This window comes from Pezoporus wallicus, unplaced genomic scaffold (genome assembly GCF_028554395.1).
Source record: "Pezoporus wallicus isolate ANWC-B61680 ecotype Strahan unplaced genomic scaffold, APGP_CSIRO_Pwel_v1 contig_7657, whole genome shotgun sequence".
In the NCBI taxonomy this organism is placed as follows: Eukaryota; Metazoa; Chordata; class Aves; order Psittaciformes; family Psittacidae; genus Pezoporus; species Pezoporus wallicus.
This window is the reverse complement of record NW_026642120.1, coordinates 341,536-364,298: the sequence shown is the minus strand read 5'-3', so window position 1 is coordinate 364,298 and position 22,763 is coordinate 341,536. Positions and strand designations below refer to the sequence as shown.

Here is a 22,763-nt window from a genome sequence, read left to right as displayed (position 1 = left end):
CCCTCTTCATTTATGATTCCAGTTTTATCACTGCTGAAATGAAAAATCTTGCACTTTGTGCTATAAAATACAGCTCCCATTTTCTAGTCCTCGATGGAGTCAAAATCATCTGGTCTGATATTCTGATTCACCTCAACTTTGTTTTATCCCTGAATTTCCATCAGAATCAGCTTTTCTTGCTGATTTTCAGCTTGTCTGAGCTGCAAGAAAACAGATTGTGGCTTATTCTGTGGCAGAATCTTGTAACTTGTGACTGTTAATGCCAGTAACACATATGCCATGGAGAAAACCAAACCATTTATTAAATACATAAATGAAAGTAAGGATCTGAAAGATGCCAGCTCAAAAAAGGGGGAAATAAAGAAGACACAGAGATACTTGTGGGTATGATATGAGCTACTGGATCTGAAGCGTTGCGACTTTGGGTTGAAGTCATTGAGCTGCTGAATTGTAAAATGTTGATTCAGTGGCCTCCCAGCAGCTTTGCAGAAATTGTGCTTGGATTGTTCTCTTCCTTTCTGGATATCATTTCTTTTTCATCTTCCAGGGTGTGGTTTCAATTCAAGCATATATTCCTGATGCTGTGTGGTATGAGTATGATACGGTAAGTAAATGCAGAGGAAGCTGTGGGGAGATTTTGTAAATGGTGATGTGATGAAATAAGATTTTCAGCCCTGCTTTGGTGAGAGACGCCTAAAGTAAACCCTGCAGGAAGTAAATGGTGAGATAAGGGAAGAAAGGTGGTGGGTTAAGTGCATGACTCAATGCCTTTACGTGCCCATTGGCAAGTAGATATTTACATAATTTGAGCCTTTTCTAAAAGGAAGCTTTAAGATAAAACTCAGGTTGTAAGAAAAAGTTCACAGCAGAGAGTAATGGAACATACCCATTCTGTTTAAATTCCCTGTCAATAAGGGAGCAAAAATTTCAGTGAGAAAAGAATGGACTGATATGTACCTGCCAGCTGACAAAATGGGACTCCATTTGCGAGGAGGCTACGTCTACCCTACTCAACAACCAGCTAACACAACAGTTGCCAGGTATGACTTAAAACTGAGTGGGTTTATGTTTTTTCTTCAAGACTGGCCTTGGGACTTTCAGGTTACAAACCAGTAGCACCCCTTGAAATATGGGGGTAACTGTGAGCCACACTTCCACAACTGTTCACATGACAGGCGCAGTGATTAATTCCAGGTTTATTTGCATAGCATTTTGTAAACTTGCCATGTGTTTTAATAAATTGACATAAAAATGAAAGGCAGCCAAGGGCTAATCTAAGGTAATTCTCAAAGTATTGCAGCCCTGTTGAGCGTCACTTTCTCAAAATGAACATGAAGGATGCATTCAGACTGGTTTGATATTTGTTACAGATGTAAGACAGAAAATCTCTCTTTCAACAGCCGCAAGAATCCAATGGGACTTATAATTGCTCTGGATGACAATAATGCCGCTTCTGGGAACTTGTTCTGGGATGATGGAGAATCTACAGGTGAGCAGTTAACAATTGTGAAATAAGTATTATTAGCAAAACTTTAATGCATACAAGTTTCAATCGTCCTGCTGATTTCATGGAGCAAGAATAAGGCATTGTGAATATTGAAGCCTCCTATTAATACCTGAGCATTACTTTTTCAGCACTATTAATAGTGAAGCTGTAATTGTTACTGATTTAGTTTTCACTTGTTTAGGTTTCACTATGGCCTTAAATACATAAATGTTTGCTACATTAACATGCTGACTGTTAAACCATGCGGTCAAGCCATATTCTGGCATTCATAGAGACTGGTTTCAAGGGGGACAAGAATGCAAATAATTAGCGTTTGATGCTAAGAATCAGTAGAAGATGAAAAACTAGCAGTAGTTTTTATTCACCTTCTGGAATTATTAAATTGCTTATGAAAAGAGTTGAAATTTTGTTACCTCCAAATTATGGTGCTGAAGCCAACTATTTCCAGGCCATGTGTTTTCCAAAGCATAATGGTGTATATGCATGTGAGTAAGCTTGTATGGGTTATATTTGTCATGTTACAAACCTCTCCTTTAGTAAAGAGGCCAGAGAACTTGTTTCTTCCTTGAACTCCAAATATGCAAGGCCTGTCAGCATCGCTTCTTGTGATCATAGACTCATTGAATGGTTTGGATTGGGAGGAACCTTAAGGATCTTCTAGTTCCAACCACCTTCCATGGGCAGGAAGCACTACTAGACCAGGATGACAAAATCCCAGAATCATTCCTGAAAGCCACATCCATCCTGGTCTTGAGCACTTCAGCAGCCGCAGCCTCTTGGGCCAACCCGTTACATTTTTTGCCACCCTCATAGTGAAAAATTTCTTCCTAATATTTAATCTACCCTCTTCTAGTTTAAAGCCATTGTCCTTACCAACACTGTCACCCCACAAAGAATGCCACCAAATTTGTCAAGCACAATTTTGCCATGTTGGCTGTCATCAATCACCTTATTTTCCACGTGACTGAGCATAGTTTCCAGGAGGACCTGCTCCATGATCTTGCTGGGCACCAAGGGGAGACTGAGCAGCCTGTAGTCCCCTGGGTCTTCCTTTTTCCCCTTTTTAAAAACGGGGGTTACGTTTCCTCTCTTCCAGTCAACAAGAACTTAACTGGGTCGCCACGACTGCTCAACTATGATGGACAGTGGCTTGAACACTTCATGTGCCAGTTCCCACAGGACCTGCTGATGCATCTCCTCAGGTCCCGTGGTCTTGTGCACCTTCAGGTTCCTTAGATGGTTATGAACCTGATGTCATCCTACAGTGGTTGTTTCATCATTCCTCCAGTCCCAGGCATTTTTGCCCGACTTCCATATTGTTGGTATGCATCGTTCATTAGCTTGGAGGTGATCCTTGAATATTACCCATCTTTTCTTGGCCTCTCTTCCCTCCAGGGTTTTATGCCATGTTACTCTACCAAGTAGATCCTGGAGCAGGCTAAAGTCTGCCCTCTGGAATTCCAGGGTACTGAGCATGCTGCGCACCCTCCTCGCTGCCCTAAGGATCTTAAACTCCTCTATTTGATGTCTGTGCAGCCAAGGCTGCCCTTGAGCTTTGCATTCCCCACCCAACCCTCCCTATTGGTGAGAACAAGGTCCGGCATTGCAGCTCTCTGCATTGGCTCCTCTATCACTAGAAGGAAGTTATCATGTTGAGCTGGTGATGACAGCACTTACCTCACCATTCATTTTTTTTCTTTCAAGCAATTTACAACACACATTCCTTTTTCTTACTCTAAGATTAAGGTCACTGCTTAACTCAGATGAAGTTAAAATTAAAACCAAACAAACAACACAAGGCTTTAATATGAGGTTAAATTTATGCGTGGAATACATGCATGTCTAAGGAAAGCAGAGGTCATGCTCAAGCAATGGAAAAAACCTTTTTCATTCTATATCCATAGACATATACTTCATGTTAATCTTGAGATGAAGGAAAATTTGGAAAATGAAGTGTCTAAATCTAAACACTTTAGGCTGCTCTTTCAACCTTTGTCTTTTATTGCACACTTTTTAGAAAAGTCAGCAAAGAGTTCAAAGGGTTCTTCTGAAATGATTTTTTGAAGAAGCTTTACAAAATGCTCAGGCTTGTATAAAATGATTGAAGGACTTGTATTTCACAGAATTTATTGTTTTATTTACAACAAACCATAGCATTCAGAGCTAAGGATTTTGGTTTATGGTGTATGCCCGTTCATAGTGTTGCATTTCAAGTAGCCCCAATCTCCTGATTCATGCATCAATGCTGTATCCATAGAATGCCGTCAGTGGCAAAAGTGCCAGAGTTTCCTTTAGATACACTGAAAAAAACATAGTTTAAAAAATAGGAAATTGGTAACAATAAGAATGTACAGATAAAAATGAAGTTGGAGTCATACTACTATTGAGGTAAAAAAAAAAGTAATGCTTATATTTTTGTTAATGCACATAACGACACACAATATTATATGTGTTTAATTTATAATCCTGAAAATTAGTTAGAGGTCCTGCAGGCAGTAATTCATGGAGGTATTTTACACACCAGGTGTCTACCTATGCATGACTGTTTTTTTTGAGAGAGATATTTAGGAGATATTCAGGAGATGACAGAGATTGTCCCATATGAATCAACCTCACTGTTGTAAATCCACAGCAGTATCTGAATTCGTGCATTCTTACTTCAGATACAACTAACAAAAGAGTAACATCTTCTACAACTAATTACCTTCTTCTAGACACTTAAGTGGTCTAGTTTCTCTGGTTTATTCTCCTCTTGCTAAAAGCTACCTTTATCCTTTGTCACAATATATTTGTTTCACTTGTGCAGGGATCAGGGGTTCAACTGAACTTCCATGAAAGCAGGCAGGTCTTGGCCTTCAAAACTGCATTCCCATTTCCTAATTGCATAGCTACCTTGTTCTCTTCAGTATGCATTCAACCTGAGGATCTCTCACTTGTTATTTTCATTGTACCAATCATATCACCCAGAAAAATTCTCAAGCCTCTATTACTTTATTTTTAGTTTTGTGGAAGTTTGGGATGCTTTTAAGAAATAGAGCTGTGATTTGTCTGGTTATTGCTGCCATAAATATTGAACGTCTTGGGTGGCTGCTATAGGTATGGGTGACAGCTCTATGTACTCCTTTGTCAAGGCCTAAAATAACAAAGCTATTATTGTACTCACTTCTGTTAAGAAACAAAGCAATAAAACATCTTATGAGTTTCTTTCCTGACCAAAACTTACAGGTTGCACTCTCTTCAGGGAAACTGTTTACAATTTGTTTGCAATGACAGTATTTTCCGTTACATACATGGTGGAAAAAATGCCAGATTGACTCAACATTTGGATTTCTTTTCCCTGGGTGTGCATTATTTCCTCTCTTATGGTTCTGTGGTAGAGATTATTGCTATTATTCTTGTCATTTTTGCATGAAAAGCACTGTTTAGGGTATTTTAAAGGATTAGCTTCAAGCCATCTACATTTAAGACAAGGTAAGAAGGTGTAACAGTAAAATAAAATAAAATTAAAAAAAAACAGTACATTTCAGAAAAGCTGGTTTCAATGAATGTTTGGGAAATGTAGAAAATCAGACATCCTGGGAGACTGTCCTAAGGAAAAAAGTAAAGGAGACATTTCCATTTCTCAGAGAAACATTAGTAAATATTTGAGACACTCAGCGCAGTCTCTAAATGCAGTAATGATAATAATTAGAAATCCATTGGTGTCTAGTAGTGCCACAGTTGTGGTTTTAATGCTGTTCCTTTCCACACTGCAAATGTAAACTTCTTTCTTCACTTTTTAGGTACAATTGACAGTAAAGCCTACATTTACTATGAGTTCACTGTTTCCAATGTAAGTATTTTACTTTAAAACATCTTAGAAAATTTTTCAATGTTAGCAGCAGTACCTTCAAGGACTGTTCTATTCTCCTTCCTTGTTCTCCTGTAAGATTTACTAAGAAGCAAAATATTTGGCAAAATCAAAGAGAAGTAATGTTCAAAACACTGTCATCTTAACTGGCATTAAAATCTGCTGGTTTTAATTTTCCTAGTTAACATAAGAATCTACAGAAATTCTATTTAAGAATAATAAACTCAGCAACAACATTTATTGAATGAGAGGAATATAAAGCACCAGTGGGAGTTAAAACACAGGCCAGAAGGTGGTGAATGTGATCTTTGTTATTCTCAAAATACTGAAAAAATCTTTGAATATAGTAAAAATATAGCTGAAATTTCCAGAGAGTGAGGGAGACGTACGGCTTGTCTGCACCCACAGAATCTACTTCAAGGCTATGATTTAGGGGTTTGTTTTTTTTTAAACTGAAATGTTCTTGGCAGGGTTAATTTATGGCAGAGTGAAGTCCAACTAGTGTTTCTATTCAATATTTACCCTAGATACCATATGACAAGGACTCCAAGTGATACGATAGCATATTTTTAGTATAATAATAATTTCTGCTAAAGTTATTCTTTCCTTTGCCACTGTGAAACACCAGGGTGGCAACTGAGAAAGAATGCATGAGAACATGGGAGTGAAGCACATGCATTACTGTTTTTTGTTTAATCATATAATCATTAGTAGATAGGAAACCTCAGTCACTGTTGGAGTTTGAGACTCTTAAAATCATTAGTTGGCTGTAATGATGTTGAATTAAAAATTAACATAAACTTTCACATTTAGAGTAATAAGGAAGTTACACTCTGGCACATGTGCCAGCCACTGTACAGATCCATTGTTTGGACTTTTAATATAATAAGGAATGGAATTGACTTGGAACTGGAATTTTTATATCAGGGAAATTGAATATGAACCTTCACTTGTTAGAACCCCACAAGATCACAGTAGAGTAGAGGTTAACTGCCTGTAACACACACCTGCCAGCCTTTTCTTATTTCTGAAACAAGCAAAAAAAGGAATCTGGAACACAACTATGAAGCTTTTTTATATGCATGTTGAGAAGCATTATTGTGACAATAAGCAGGGTAATAATATGTTAGGGAAAAAAACTACTGGCTTACTTAGTGCTACAACATAAGATTTTGAAAAAAAAATTGTTAAATCAGGAGTATTTTGACAGAGTTTTTTTTAATAAAAATATACTATTTTTTTTTTCAGAACGTTCTAACTATGACTGCTATAAACAGCAATTATGCTGATCCAAACAACTTGATGTTTGAAGAAATCAAAATATTGGGATCCCTTCAGGAAATAACAGCAGTTACTGTCTCTCAGAACAATGTTGGGGAAAATTCTCCACATAATATCACCTATTATCCTTCAGAAAAGGTAACACAAGAATGGGAAAACAGAAAGCAAACATCTATGAAATTACATCACTTTATATATTACAAAGGACAGCACTCAGTCATGTCATTTCAATGAAATATGACATCTATTTTGTTACAGAAAAGAAGTATAATTGCATTCAACTCAGCTGCATAGAAAGTGCTTCTACATTTTTCTCTCAGACCTTCTGTGCAACAGAAAGTTTTGTTATGCAGTTATTCATACAGCAACATTTAACATCTAAGAGAAGGAATACCTTCTATGATTTTGTGTTATATTGGAGGATGGTTACAAATACTTATGTATGTTTTAAATGAATGTTTATGCATTGATTTTTAAAACAAAATCACACTGTTTAAACCTCCTTTATCACTTCATGCAGAATTTTTCACAAAGTGAATCCAGAAAAGAGCAACCCTGTATTCATGTGCAAAGCAAGTGCTCTGGTGCTAGTGGAAAGCTTTCATGCAAGTGCTTTCCCACGATAAGGATAGCTCCAGCATTGCTTTGAATTTGCATTGTACACTCTTCTCAATTATTGCAAACACCTAAATTACCTATTATCACAGATGCTGAATGAAAATAAAACTATTTTTTCTTACCTCTTGCATTCATATTTCTAAAAAATGAAGGATATGTACCCTTACATTTATTCCTGCTTTATTCCAGGGAAGCTGTGGGGGCTCTTTTTTTTTATTATCCTTAATTTTTTAGATTTTAGCTGCAAGCAAATCAGTTGTGTGTGTTTGTATAAGTGAGACTACATCAAATATTACACGACAAGCTTTTTTGTGAATTGACATTAAGAAAATGTGCTCTCTGCTGACTGAAGGGCAAATGGATGTGATGTGGGATTTGTTAACTGTTTATTGTTTAATATTTACAGGTTGCTCATATAACAGGACTTCAGCTTGAACTAGGAAAATCTTACACAGTACAATGGAGTCAACAACTGAGTGTCAATGAAAGATTTGACTGTTATCCCAGTCCCAATCCAACACAAGAAAGATGTGAACAACTTGGCTGTGTTTGGGACGTAAGCAAAAATAATTTCTTGAAATTCATGAGATAGAAATGTTTCCAGGATGATAGCTTTCTCTTTATAATTGTTACAGTGGAAAACAAAAATAGTCCGTCAGATTTGTCAGATTTAAATAAAATGGGGGCGCGGACATCAGCTGTCCTAGCAGATGTTATTTACTTCACTAAAACTAAAGTAGTTGCCAATCATATAAGTTCTTCTGAAGTCTTTCAGAAACCAAGCTAAAATGTGGTATTTTTCGAAAGACAGAAAAAAGTTATATTAGAGTTGTGAAAAAATAGAATAGTATCCTCAGCTACCTCTTCTGTTTCACTGGCACTGTGGCCTGCATGTTGTATCAACTTTGTTGCATCTTCATAGTCACTCAAGCATACTTTAAGTCAAACTGATTACTCTGGATCTCAGTTTGGGAGAAAATCCTTAAATCAATAAAAAAATTTGACTCTTATGTGAGCTTAATTGCGTATTCCCGTGTTGAGGAGCTATTTTGAAATCATAATCTCTGACATGCAGTTCTTTAACACAGAGCTTCATTCATTAATATCCCATGGGATATTAATTATCCCATTATTATATGGGAGCTGTGTGCCCTGTTAGGGTTAAACTTTAAAGGGTCCCTCCAACTAAATTACTCCATGATCCTCTAAATCTAAATTTTACAGCCTGAACATACATCCTAACCATGAAGACCAAAATTTTCTGCTAACTACTCTTGAACCAGCAACAGCTGAAGTGGCTGTTGGACTCTCCTGGTTTTGTTGCACTATTAGGAATATTTTTTTAAATTTTGGACATTTGGAAATGACTGTTCTTGTGAAATCAAACTCTGGTCCTGTTATGAACTGAGTATGTTTTGAATGCTTGCTCAGGTTGAAAGGTGCTTTCATTTTGGTGAAAGCAGATGAATAAATATTCATTAACAAAATGCACAAAGCAGACATAGTTTCATGTGAACAACTAGGCAGGATTGATGGCAAATATCCAGAAGTGGAAAGCTAATGCATTAACATTCACTAGCTCATCTGACCTCAGAATACTTAGTTTGAGTGTTTATGTTCAACTGTAGCAGGAAACTGAAAGTAATTTTGATCTTGCTGTCAGGAGATCTTTGCTAAATAGGATGCAATTCTCAGTAGATATTTTAAGGGGAATTTGTGTGAATAAACCCAATGGAAAGGTTTCATCTGAATATCCAATGGGTTTTGGGCACACCCCCTTGATGGCAGACAGTGACCAGAGAGCAGTGTGATTAAAAGGGAGGAAGCTTTAGGAATTCTAAGAGGCCACAACTAAGCTATGTTGTGGGATTGAGCTGAAGATCACAGATACAGGGAAGTTAAATTCACCTTCCTAGTGCAAGCATTCAGTTTCTTGACTCAACTATTTGTGCAGCCTTCACTGGATTGTTTGCTTATATCTGATTTAGTGTAGAGATAAATGGGTTCTGTTCACTAGTTGAGTAAGTTTTTTTCCACAAATTTTACATTTGATAGATATCTGATAAAAATTGAAACTTTGGATTCCATGCTAATAGCTAATAAAAAAATACAGCAGGTCAGTGTAGCTCACTAACCTGTAACTTATTTCCATTTGTATCAGGAGACATCAGGCCCAGGTATTCCATCCTGCTATTACAGCTCTGACAATGCTTATTCTGTAGACCAAGTAGAATACACCTCATCAGGTTTGGCAGCCAACCTCATCTTAAACAGTGCCAACACCAAAGCTAATGAGGATTACACTACCCCAATCAGTACACTACGCTTGGAGGTGAAATATCATCTTAACCACATGCTGCAATTTAAGGTAATGTCATTCCAGAATTTCTAAGGGTATGCAATGTCCTGTTGTTAAAAACAGCCTTATTTATAGAAATTATAAGGGCTTTTTCTAGTCAGTTTTATATTACACAGAATGTAGCACCCTTGCCTAGATATGTTTCTCCTTCTAATCAACTGTTACTGCTCTTAGGTTGCATATTTTTTGTCCTAGAATTTTGTACTCAGTTTTCCAATGAAATTATATGAATCAAAAGTATAATGTCAATGTATATCTAAAATGTCAACCACAAACTCCAGAACTGAAGGCCTTTTATTAATATACAGGTAAATTTATCTATAAACATTGTCATTTTCACAGTTGATTTTCAAGTTAATCATTTTACTTCTATTCTAAAATTTTTAATGCACTATTTTTCAGAATATAATTTATTACAGTGAGTGTAATAACACTGAAATAATTGTGAAGCCTTAAAGCAGTCAGGCATAAAAAAACTCCCGTCAGCTTTCAGAATACAGGAAACTTTAAAAAGTATCTCTCAAAGTTGTCTAAAAGATGAATCAGAAAGATATTCACTCTACATACATATATATTTAAAATACAGGTGTATATTTTAAGTTAACATAAAAAATGGATAATCCATTCCTGATCCAAAATAGATCCTTTAGGTTCATTTCTTTTTCCCCAAACAAACTACTGTGAATGAACTGGTTAAAGAATACATACTGAAAGAAAACACTCATCTCAGGGTTTTCAACAATTTTCTATCAGATCAGATTTCTATTAGTATAGATAAGATTTCAAACAACTCATTCACTGAAATGAATTGACTTTTACTTTATAGATCTATGATTATCAAAATGCACGATATGAGGTTCCAGTACCACTAAATCTCCCAAGCTCCCCAACAAGCACAGATGAGGAACGACTCTATGAAGTATCAGTTCAGAAAAAACCGTTTGGTATACAAGTTCGTCGCAGAAGCACAGGGAGAATCATGTAAGCCACAGTAATTTTATTTTATTTCAGCTGGTTTAGTTAGCTCTTTCCAAGCCAGACTATTTCCTAGTGTACTGTATTCTAAACACCTTAAGACTTGTTCTTGTACTCTTCCCATGAAATGGTTCTGTCTGCCAAATGCCAGATGCTGCTTCAGTGGAGGTTGTTTCACCATTGCATTGTATGAGAACACTGACTAGAATCATAGAATAGAATCATAGAATAGATAGAGTTGGAAAGGACCTTACGATCATCTAGTTCCAACTCCCCTGCTGTGAGCAGGGACACCTCACATTAAACCATGCCGCCCAAGGCTCTGTCCAACCTGGCTTTGAACACTTGCGATGGATGGAGCATTCACAACCTCCCTGGGCAACCCATTCCAGTGCCTCACTACCCTAACAGTAAAGAATTTCTTCTTTATATCCAATCTAAATGTCCCCTGTTTAAATTTTAACCTGTTGCCCCTTGTCCTGTCACTACAGTCCCTTATGAAGAGTCCATCCCCAGCATCCCTATAGCCCCCCTTCAGATACTGGAAGGCTGCTTTGAGGTCTCCAAGCAGCCTTCTCTTTTCCAGGCTGAACAGCCCCAGCTTTCTCAGCCTGTCTTCATACGGGATGTGCTCCAGTCCTCTGATCATCCTTGTGGCCCTCCTCTGGACTTGTTCCAACAGTTCCATGTCCTTTTTTTTATGTTGAGGACACCAGAACTGTACACAATACTCCAGGTGAGGTCTCACAAGAGCAGAGTAGAGGGGCAGGATCACCTCCTTTGACCTGCTGGTCACACTCCTTTTGATGCAGCCCAGGATACCGTTGGCTTTCTGGGCTGCAAGTGCACACTGCTGGCTCATGTTCATTTTCTCATCGACCAACACCCCCAAGTCCTTCTCTGCAGAGCTCTTTTCTTTGCCCAACCTGCAGCTGTGCCTGGGATTACTCTGACCCAGGACTAGGGAGAGTTTGGAGAAAGTGCCCTAAGCAATATCCTGTTTTTTTCTCACAATTATCTGAGGTTTCTCCCTGGTCACTTCTTAGTCTGACACTTGCTAAAAATCCTTTACAACATGATGAAGTATGGAATACAGACAACTCCAAAGTCCATTTCTTCTGCAGTTCCCATTTGTCCGAGAGGCACAACAATTTTCTACACTTCCTAAATATTTCCTCGGGTGACCACACCACTGATCATTAAGGACTGATCGTTTGGTTTTGAGGAATGGTTACAAAAAAGAAAATAAAAATTGTAGTGTGTTAACTAACTTGCAGATGGATTTTGGTAATATGACAGCCAATAAGTCTGATAGGAGCTTCATTGTTTTCCTTGATTAAGATGAATTTGGAGCTAAAAAACAGAACAATGATGTTAGCAGTTGTATGTGTTATGGTTTTTAGAAAAAAAAAAAATAAAAAAATCTTATGTAATTTTTTAAAAGTACCCAAAACTTCATTGCAAGCTGAGTTCCTTGATGCAACTTGGTGTGCATGATGCCTGTGTATAATATTTATGTCTGTGAGAGACATGGAGGACTTTGTGTTTCTAAACTGTGTATCAAATTCTTAGACATCCCCATTTCATATGCTTGAAGTTTTCTCCATAGCCATAACAGATTTATTCCACCTTTACGGAAGAAAGAGATTTTTCAGAGAAAAAAAGTAGCCTCAAAAAAGTAACCCAAAAGAAGTGTCAGCTAAACACAGCCCTGAAAACACTGTATTCTTGCTTTTATTTTCTTCTTTCCATTTTAGCTGGGATTCACAGCTGCCCACCTTCACATTCAGTGACATGTTCATTCAGATTTCTACTCGTTTACCATCCCAATATATATATGGACTTGGAGAAAATGAGCACACAACGTTTCGACGTAACACAAGCTGGCACTCCTGGGGAATGTTCACAAGGGATCAGCCTCCTACTGTAAGTGGATGCAAATGTGGCTTTTGGACCAACGATCCTAATGTGGGGAAGTATCCAGCAGTACTTTAAAGTCCAGTGAATGCCTGCTGGTACTGGACACACATATTTGCTTTGATTATATTTATCATGGCTTATAATTTGGATGGTGTCTCAATTGCAATGGTCTTCTCTAAACATATTCTTTGTGACCAGTGTGTGGAGTCAGATGTCAGAAGACAGCAAATGGCTTAGAAATAATAGCACATTCTTCCTTTTTTATTCTTCTCGGCTAATTATTCTGAAAGGTAGAAATGAGTCAGGAGAACTCCTACTACTTTGGGATTAATTTAGTGTTTACACAGGTAAATCAGAAATCTTGTGTCTATGTGTATACCTGCGTTATTTCCTATGAGGGCATAATGTTTGCAGTTTTGAGGGAATGACCAATGAAACAGCTGAATTTCCAGTTCAGATTTGAATATATTTTTAAGTAAATGAAAGTGAACAGAATGTCACCAGCATCTGCTCCTGGGGAAGGACTTTCTCATTAGCAAGTGTTAAAGGCAGTAATATCTTTGCTTTCCTTTCTGCCTGGTCAGTCTGAAGACAACTGACACAAATTGTGAAGTTGAAAGTGATGTTCTGTAGGTATGCTTTGTAGGTGTGTAGGGTTTAAGTATATAACTCTGGAGTTTACTTGTATGTTTGGCAGTCATGTCTCATCTTTTATTAAATTTATTAATAAATGTAAGTTAGTGAATGCTTGTGATATTTCCCTGTCAATATGTATTTTATGTCGTTTACAGTACGAGTTGAATTCTTATGGTCATCATCCATTTTACATGGCTCTTGAAGAAGATAGCAATGCCCATGGAGTTCTATTTCTTAACAGCAATGCAATGGGTAAGAAAAACTTAGATTTATTTTCTCAGTGTGTTTTATTTTTATGATCACTGTTTTGCAACAGTGGCAAGTCCAGGCACCATTTTCTCCTTTCAATTTCTCCATTTCCAGATGTGACATTACAGCCAACACCTGCCCTGACATACCGCACCATAGGAGGAATCCTTGACTTCTACATGGTTTTGGGCCCAACTCCGGAACTTGTTGTACAGGAGTACACTGCAGTAGGATTTTTACTCTGTTACAAACTAGTGTTTGTTTAATTGGTTGGTTTGGTTTGTTCTACTCATCTCATGTATTCACCACAAATATTCTTTCTTATTTTTAGCTGATTGGACGACCAGTCATGCCACCCTACTGGTCTTTGGGATTCCAGTTGTGCCGCTATGGATACGTGAATGACTCAGAAATTGCCCAGGTGGTGGAGGAAATGAAGGCAGCTAGGATTCCTCATGTAAGCGGTAGCAGTTAACATCTGAACTCATGCCAGAACTTTTGTCTTCTTAGTATTAATAAAGACCATTTAAAAGCACAAAATCAAAGCCCCCCCCCCCCACCATGGTAGAGTAGAGCAGACTATTTTTATGCCAGAGCTGAACACAGAATCACAGAATAGTTTGGGTTGGAAGGGACCTTCAATGGTCATCCAGTCAAACCCCTGGCAACGGTCAGGGACATCTTCATCTAGATCAGGTTTTCCAGAACCACATGCAGTGTGGGCTTGAATGTCTCCAGGGATGGCACATCTACCACCTCACTGGGCAACCTGTGCCAGTGTTTTACCACCCTCATTGTAAAGAATTTTTCCCTCACATCAAGCCTAAATATCCCTTTTTTAGTTTAAAATTATTGCCCTCATACATCTCTGTAAACTCTAAACCATGTTAAATGTAGGCCATAGGCTGCTGTAATTTCTTTATCATTTGTACCAAAGCAGCACCCAGACGCCTTAGTCAGTAATGGGCCCTAGCCCTGCTGCTTATGAAACAGCAATGGTCAACAAGTGAAACAAGAAAGAAAAGAAATGAATCAGCATCATTTCAGTATTATGGTTCTATGATTTTATAGTATATTGCTCTGTGTCTTATCAGCTATGATTTGGCACAGATTGTTGCTGGGAAAGTTGGAATAGCACCTATACCTAACAAAATTATACTGTAAATTGAATATGACTCTTCGTTTTAAATGTTCTAAACATCACACTTTCAATACAGAGCAGCTGTTGCAACCATTTCCTTACAGATATGGTAGCATATGTACAGTTTGTGTACATACCTGTATGTACAAATCTAGGATGTTTTTGTCTGTCATGTGTTAATTTCTACCCTTAGACTAGATGCAGTAGCAAAGGGTTTATTTTGTACTGGACTTGCTGATAGGGTGTGCAAAATTAATTTAATAACTTTAGCTTAAAGTTACAGCTGCTACCAATTTTACAGGTCAAAGTTTTTCACAGATTTTCAATTAATTTCTAGCCGGCAAAATAGAAAAAATATTTTATTTATTTATTTTTTTTTTAACTGCAGGATGTCCAATATGCAGATATTGACTATATGGAAAGGCAACTGGACTTCACCATTGGCACACGCTTTGCTGGATTACCAGCTCTGGTTAACAAAATAAAAGAAGAAGGAATGAGATTTATCATTATCCTGGTCAGTTTTGAATACTACTTCTAACTTCCAATATATCATTGCAGAATGCAGGATACATTCAACAGCATTTCTAAAATTGTTTTCTGAGCATGCAGGTAAAAGTGTCTTTAATTACAGGATCCAACCATCTCTGGAAATGAAACCAATTATCCTACCTTCTCAAGAGGTGTACAGGATGATGTCTTCATAAAATGGCCCAATACCAATGACATTATATACTCCAAGGTACTGTTCTTAAAAAATGGTGATGGTAGAGGCATGCTGTATCCAAGTAAACAGCATGTCAGCCTAGGCTTCAGTGCTATCCTCAGTGGGAAAGTCTGTTAGTAGCATAATCATGCCTGGATGTAAATGACACATGTAATAAGTACTACAAATTGAATTGCCTTCAGTTTGTGTTGTCGTTCACATAGATATCAGGGAAGAATGGTTATATCTGTCTGTTGCTGATGCTCATTCAGTGTGGTTTGATTATTTTATAATAATGTCCTTTGTCATATTAGGTCTGGCCATTTCTTCCTGATGTGGAAGTCAATGAGTCGCTGCCTGAGGAAACCCAAATACAGGTAAATATTGCTATGGCTTTCTTACTGACTCAAATATAGACAGAGCAGCACATGAATTAAGGAAAATAGCAGCAAGCTAGTTGATGAATCTGGGGAGAAAAATAAGGCGCTGAAATTCACTACACTTCCTAACAGAGCCAAAAAAGTTAGTGAAGGAGTAACTTACTTGTTTTTTTTAAATGAATTCCAACATTGTAAACAGGACATTTTCAAACATGTATCTGTTTTGTTTTTCTACTATTTTTACAGCTCTATGGAGCACATGCTGCTTTCCCAGACTTCTTGCGCAATTCCACAGCAGAGTGGTGGAAGAGAGAAATCCTGGAGTTCTACAACAATCCCACCAACCCCTCAAGAAGCATCAAGTTTGATGGCTTGTGGATTGTAAGTGTAGAAATGAATTCAATTTCTGGGTAATTCTTTTTTTCTCTGCCAGACACTAGAAGAGAAATTACACAGTATATGTACTACCGATGAAGCTCAGAGGGTATCTAGTGTTGAATTGCCATTAGGTAAAATAAAAAAATAATAAGCTGAAGGGAAAGTAATCAGAGCACCAGGCAGAACCTGATCCCTCAACCAAAGGCACCACTTTGGCTCTAGGTTGTACTCTTGCACTGCCTTGGTATGTTGTGACTTTCTTCCTCCACTGTGACACTCATTGCACAGGGGAAACAGGCCAGACTCACAGTTCTTCCCTTGAAACACTTTGTGGCTCCTTGTCCCTGCACCATGCCAGGGACTGTAGTGATAGGACAAGTGGTAATGGGTTTAAACTTAAACAGGGGAAGATCAGGTTAGATATGAGGAAGAAGTTCTTTACTGTGAGGATGGTGAGGCACTGGAACAGGTTGCCCAAAGAAATGGTACATGCTCCATCCCTGGCAGTGTTCAAGGCCAGGCTAGACAGAGCCTCAGGCGAATTGGTCCAGTGTAAGGCATCTCTGCCCATGGCAGAGGGGTTGGAGCTAGATGATCTTAAGGTCCTTTCCAACTCTAATTATTCTATGATTCTAAGATTCTGTGATTTTGTCAAGAAAACATGGAACGGCAGACTGAAACTACAGCTGCAAGTGATTCTTCTACAACACTGTTTGTAATACAGAATTTAGTGTGTTTTGTAGGTTTGAAGCAAATACAATCAAGTTTTGCTCTCTGTTTTTAGGACATGAATGAGCCAGCAACTTTTCTGAATGGTGCCATTGGGGGCTGTAGAAATGAACTCTTAAATATGCCACCATATGTGCCTCGTAAGTCTGATTACTCCTTAAAAGTTTTAGGTCATTATAGTTATTATGTAATTTCTGATATGGTGTATGTGGCATAAATACATAAAGTTAGGTATATAAGACCACAACCCCTAACTGAAAGTGGTCCTTAAATTCTGAGAGTATGGGTATATTTTAACCCCATCTATTTCAGTGGGAGCTGTAACTGCATGACATTTTTAAAAATAAAGCCATTCTTAGTTGCCTTCATATGGATTCTGATACCTATTTTAGATCTAGGTGCTTTGCTCTAGGCATGGTGAAGAATGTAGTTCTCTGTTTTGCAGTTTGCTCAGATTAATAATGCAATTAATTAAAAATTTAGAAAATATTCTTGTGTCTCTTCTCATTACCATTCAGCTAGAATAGATAATATATATAATACAGCTAGAACAGATAATTACCGTTATCTATACAAATACTTGTAATACTTAGCATTCTTATCTTGGCTTTACATAAGTACTTGTGTACAGTACCAATTAGTAATTTCTTTATTAATGGTTTCTTAACATACTCATGTTGCTTACTCTTGTTTTCAGTTATTATGAATAGTTTCTAAGAAATTGTAAGGAAGTTAATATTCAGACACAGACCATACTCCCTGCCACACCCATTTTCTCTGTATATATGGATGATCTGATGATGCTTACAAAGATGCAATGTCTTCTGAATTTGAATATACTTTGTACTCTTTGAGCCTCTTTAGTAAGAACATCTGTAACTGAGCTATTAACACTTAGAGAATCAGATGCCTAAATAGGAATGTTAGAAATATTCTATTTTGGAAATGTTATTTTTATAATTATAAATAAATAAATAACAGTGTACATGCCTAAAAGAGACTGAATGGCTATGAAATGATGAAAATTAAGGAAAAATAACTCTAATCATTCATAAACATTTGAATGTTCATTATTAATTGGTTTTGTTCTCCTTCCACTAGATTTGGGATATCGGTCAGATGGATTAATTGTTAAAACTCCATGCATGGAAGGTCAACAGTATCTTTCAGATGGTACCCCAGCTAGACACTACGATGTCCACTCTCTTTATGGATGGTCACAAACAAAACCTACCCTAGAGTAAGTGAAGTTTGCATACTTTCTTGCTGTCTCCAAAATGGGTTACACATGAATATTCTGTGTCTATATTCTTCGAGGCAAACTTTCACCACTTTATTTAACATGCCTGAGAAATCTTTCTTTTCATTCCATTATCTTTGATTCTTCAGTTCAGCTAGAAGTGAACTTTGATGTTCCAAAGTTTAAGCAGCAGTTCTATATCTCTGTCAGCTGGGACTATTTCAGCCCCCTACTGCCCGGTTAGCACAGTGATTTTGCCCATGGTGCAGGCAGGGTAATACGAACCTGAGCTGCTGGAAGGGATGTGCAGAAGAGCAAGTATGTCTGCACAGTTCTAAGCTGAAGCTGTGCTTCTGTTATTTCACTACAATAAATACTTTCTGCAACTGGAGCCAGCTAGAAGAAAAAACCCACACCTGCTCAAGCATGTCTGCACCTGCAGCTGCATCACTGACTGTCTCAGGACAACCAGGCAAAGTCTTTGTTTTGAGTCTAGAAGCTTTAAAATCACTGACCCTGAGCAGATGCAGTTTTCAAGGTACATTTTAAAGAGAGTTTACCCAAGTCTGGTACTAAAGAAATTTACTGCTTGCCCAGTTGGGGAGCAGGTCTTGGTATACCTGTTCCAAGGTCTTCATCCATAAACATTATGTTGTACAAGCTTAATTACTGACCTGGATTATGAAATAAGATGGTTACAGTGCTGTTTCTCATATAGTTTAATTTGTATGTAATTACTCACAATCGAGCGTTTCCATATCTCAAAGCATTGAAAAACAATGTGTCTTCTTTTCAGCAGAGGTTTCTATTATGAGGCAGCCACCAATGCTAGGCTAGGGCAATGCTCTGCATTGTAAATGGAAGCAATCAATCCAAAGGCTCTGCTCTGGTATTCATTCACAAGGCAGAATGGAGAACAGGTCTGAACATCTTGATCAGGTCTTGGGAACAGTAATTATTCCAGGATAGTCTCACAGCATTATCATAATTAAAATATAAAATACTTCCTGTTTTTAGGTTTGGCTGGCATGACCTGGTTTACTTCTAGCACTGCCACTGTTTTCACCTTACACTGTACATCCAGTGAGGAAAAATGAATATAACTTTTAAAGAATGTTAGTTTAAGAAGGGCTTGATTATGGCCTCTATTTAAAACAAATTGAGTCGTAGTGAAAGGGGAAAACTGTGTCTTTTAAATTGCAAACTGTGTGCATAAAGCTTGACTTTTAAGAATTTATTTTCTCAGTTCCAAGTCAAATCTCATTATCTGTTCCTTTCTGAATAGTACCCCGGCCTGCTATAGATAACATCTGATCTAATGATAATATATCTGCTGTTTCATCTCCAATTCAATGAGTAAGCAAGGAACAGTGTTAGAGGGCTTAGCAACTTTATAGACCTTGCTACCTTTAATATCACCAAAAAGAAATAAAATATTAAGGCTGCTTGAATTTTTGACTGAGTGGATGTTATACTTGGCAGCATGACATTGCAATGCTGCCAGTCAAGGCAGAAGTGAAACTGCTGACAGGACAAGAAGGAATATCTGATACTTCTGCTGTCAGCCAAATCACATGCAATTTGGGCATTGTAAGTAAACAATAATTTGACAGTAACAGGAATATTACCAGCATTTCTCTATATTAAGTATGAACACAAATGTAGTGAAATATGTCCTTCTGTTTTGAAAGGTACCATAAGAGAAACTATTATAACTTACACACCTTTTACAGATATTGTCACACTTGAAATTTAGAGAAAATGTTATTTGCAAAAAAAAATAATATATATCAGTTTCCACTTTATTCTTTGGTAGTAACTGAAGGAGTACTTGTGCAACAGAAGATATGTAATTGCTTTTCATGTATACAGCTTTGGTTCACCCCTGGATCACAGAGTTGGCACCTTGAGTCAGCAAAACACTCAGGCCATACTCCTTCTTGAGCAGTTCTGTGTATCATATACACTTCCTTTACATTTGAAATTTTATCTGCAATTTCCAAAGCATTGTTGAAGTAGGGTAGACTAAGCAGAGGCTGAAAATGTTGGATAGCATGTTACAAAGAAATAAAAAGATACTAGGAAACTTACAGTTTGTCTTGGAAGAAATAATTACAGCACATTAGTCTAGTTCAATTACTACGGTAATTAAAGTGACTTGTGCATTTTTTCTGTAATTATAGTGTCACTAAAGCTGCAAATCCAGTAGAAAAATAAATAAATAGTGCATTATTGAAGCAGCTGTTTAGACAATTATTGTGCAGTTAGCATTGGAAAGCAGTGTGATTTAATCAGTGAAGTTTCTGATTAGTACTGTGGTTTAGTACTTTGCTGTAATGATTCACAGTGGGTGCATGGCTGCAAAGGAGCTGTTCTAAGAAAGTGGAGCAGTAATGCATCCATGCTAGGCACACAGTGTAGACCAACAGCATACACTACAGAGAAAGGTGCTCATATCCTCAGCTGAGAAACCAGGAACCATAAATTCCCCTGAACTCAACAATTTTTTTAATTTTTTTTTTCCTGCTTTAAGCTTACTTGGTTGCCTCTGCAGGTACTTTGAGGCAATGACCAAGGTTTTATTTAAGGAAATTAAATAAAATATTTAATTTCCTTAAATAAAGTTTTTATGTATTTGAGTAATGAGGTTACTTAGTTAATTTGTTCTCCATCCAGCTCATTCACACCCACACCTCCCAGACCTCAAGGGCTCTTCTGAGTCATCAGCATGTCACAGTCTCCTCCCCCTGTAGCAATGATCCTTAGGAAGGCCATAGCAGTTTAGTGCCAGAACATCAGAAATACATGACAACACTTTCCTGGTGCTAGCTATATTTTTATACCCCAAACCATAATGCTTACATGTTTCCCACCCTGTAGGGATTTGCCTCTAATTTGGGAAATAAAAATAAGTCCCACCATCCTCAAAAGTTAATTAACCTCTGGTTGACATCTCTTCTGCTTATGAGGAAGACAAATGTGATCAGACCAAGAGGTCAGCTAACGCTAAGGTAGTCACACACATCGGTGTCACTCCTTCACTCTAATATCTGTTACTTGCCACAAGAAGAAAACAGCTGGTTTAGTATGTTGCTTCCAGACAAATCCATGTTGGTCGTACCATATTGATATCATGTCATCTTGGTATTTCTGAAGTTATTACAGATCCATTACTTGTTCTAACATTTTTTTGGCAACAGGAGTTATACTGGCAGGTTCAATAGCTCTGACACCTCTATTTTGCCCCTTCTGATATTTTTGATATGATTTCTGTTGAATTATTTTTAACTGCTGCTGCAAGTCTTCAGGTATGCTAAGAAAGGAATGAGGTGCCCTGGAACACACCATGGAGACCTTAGATGGAGACCTTAGAGAAAGTGCAAGTTGGGCTACATCCGCAAGTTGTGGTTGCTTCACCCCTGGAAGAGTTCAAAGCCATTTTTGACAGGGCTTTGATCTACCTGGTCTGGTGAAGGGTATTCTTGCCCATGGCAAGGGGTTGAAACTAGATGATCTTTTCCCTTCTAACCCAAAACATTCAATAGTTTTATGATTTTAACATGTCCTTGCCTGCCTGTTCTTTTTCCAGTTACAGGTTGGCTGACACTGCTGAGCTACTGTCAATATGTGAATCACAGTAAATTGCCATAAAAAGCACATCTGCATTGGATGTATGCATATTCATGCATACAGCAATGCCCTCCTTTGCTATGAAAATATAAGCCCTTTAATTTCAGAGAATCTGGTATAATAAATTCCCATGTAATATTTCTCATGTAATTTGTTTTTTGCTCTATTTTCAATGTCAGAGGTTTGCAGGATGCCACCAAGGAGCGTGGGATCGTTATCACCCGTTCCACATATCCCAGCAGTGGAAGATGGGCAGGACACTGGTTAGGTGATAACACTGCAGCTTGGGATCAGCTAACTGCATCTGTTATTGGTATGAGAAAGAAAAGTATCTGTATTCAATTTACTGTATGCAGTTACTTCTGCTTCAGCTGCTTGCTTCTAGTATTCATGTGGTTTTATCTCATGTAAGCAATTTAATTGAGGAACCATAATAAGTGGTCAATACCTTTTTTAACTTCTTTAGTTCTGCACCAGGTGCTAGGAACACTTTTATTCCCTTGGGATCAACCAACTTTGTGCCCTGTGACCTGCCCTCATTTCTTTCTTTGCTCCTGACCAATCAGCTCCCATCACTCTGTAGCAGAAGAACATGGCAGACTTGGGGTTTTTTATTTTCATTCACCATTACAATAAGTATTATCTATGTAAGCATTAGCATACCAAAGGGGGACAAAAAAACCCACAAAACAACAGCCAGTAATATTGAATTATTTCTCCTTTCAGGTATGATGGATTTCAGTCTCTTTGGAATATCTTATGTAAGCTAACAATTTATTACCTTATTATCTTGATGCTGTACATAATTTTATTTTATCTCAATTGGGTCATTTTGAAACTTTCAGACAGGAGCTGATATCTGTGGCTTCTTCAAAGACTCAGAGTATGAGCTGTGTATTCGCTGGATGGAACTAGGTGCATTTTACCCATATTCAAGAAATCACAATCAGAAAGGAACAAGGGTGAGTCACAAGTTTTTAATAGTTGTTAACTGCTGGGCCTTTGCAACACAATATAGAGACCAGCCAGAACATCGTACAAGCTCACCTGGCTCAAAAAATTACATTCCAAGCAAAATGGACACAAAAAGATGTTTGGCTCTTTATCAAATAAAAATTGTCTTTTTTATATGCTAGCTTGCCTATAAGGCTCCCCCTCACATGG

At 37.6% G+C, this 22,763-nt stretch overlaps 1 protein-coding gene across 1 annotated transcript in view; it reads left to right on the top strand.

The window, feature by feature from the left end:
* The window catches only part of LOC130608973 (maltase-glucoamylase-like), a 55,635-nt gene that overhangs the window by 24,076 nt on the left and 8,796 nt on the right, over positions 1–22,763 (top strand). Inside the window, exons 19-39 of the mRNA XM_057427472.1 lie at positions 548–604; positions 916–1,040; positions 1,401–1,489; positions 5,290–5,339; positions 6,606–6,776; positions 7,663–7,812; positions 9,418–9,624; positions 10,442–10,596; positions 12,348–12,516; positions 13,302–13,398; positions 13,510–13,622; positions 13,727–13,852; positions 14,925–15,053; positions 15,171–15,278; positions 15,557–15,619; positions 15,869–16,003; positions 16,785–16,869; positions 17,831–17,969; positions 21,779–21,912; positions 22,326–22,360; positions 22,445–22,561. Coding sequence (XP_057283455.1) covers positions 548–604; positions 916–1,040; positions 1,401–1,489; positions 5,290–5,339; positions 6,606–6,776; positions 7,663–7,812; positions 9,418–9,624; positions 10,442–10,596; positions 12,348–12,516; positions 13,302–13,398; positions 13,510–13,622; positions 13,727–13,852; positions 14,925–15,053; positions 15,171–15,278; positions 15,557–15,619; positions 15,869–16,003; positions 16,785–16,869; positions 17,831–17,969; positions 21,779–21,912; positions 22,326–22,360; positions 22,445–22,561 — 2,454 coding nt within the window. The remainder of the gene's footprint in view (positions 1–547; positions 605–915; positions 1,041–1,400; positions 1,490–5,289; positions 5,340–6,605; positions 6,777–7,662; positions 7,813–9,417; positions 9,625–10,441; positions 10,597–12,347; positions 12,517–13,301; positions 13,399–13,509; positions 13,623–13,726; positions 13,853–14,924; positions 15,054–15,170; positions 15,279–15,556; positions 15,620–15,868; positions 16,004–16,784; positions 16,870–17,830; positions 17,970–21,778; positions 21,913–22,325; positions 22,361–22,444; positions 22,562–22,763) is intronic.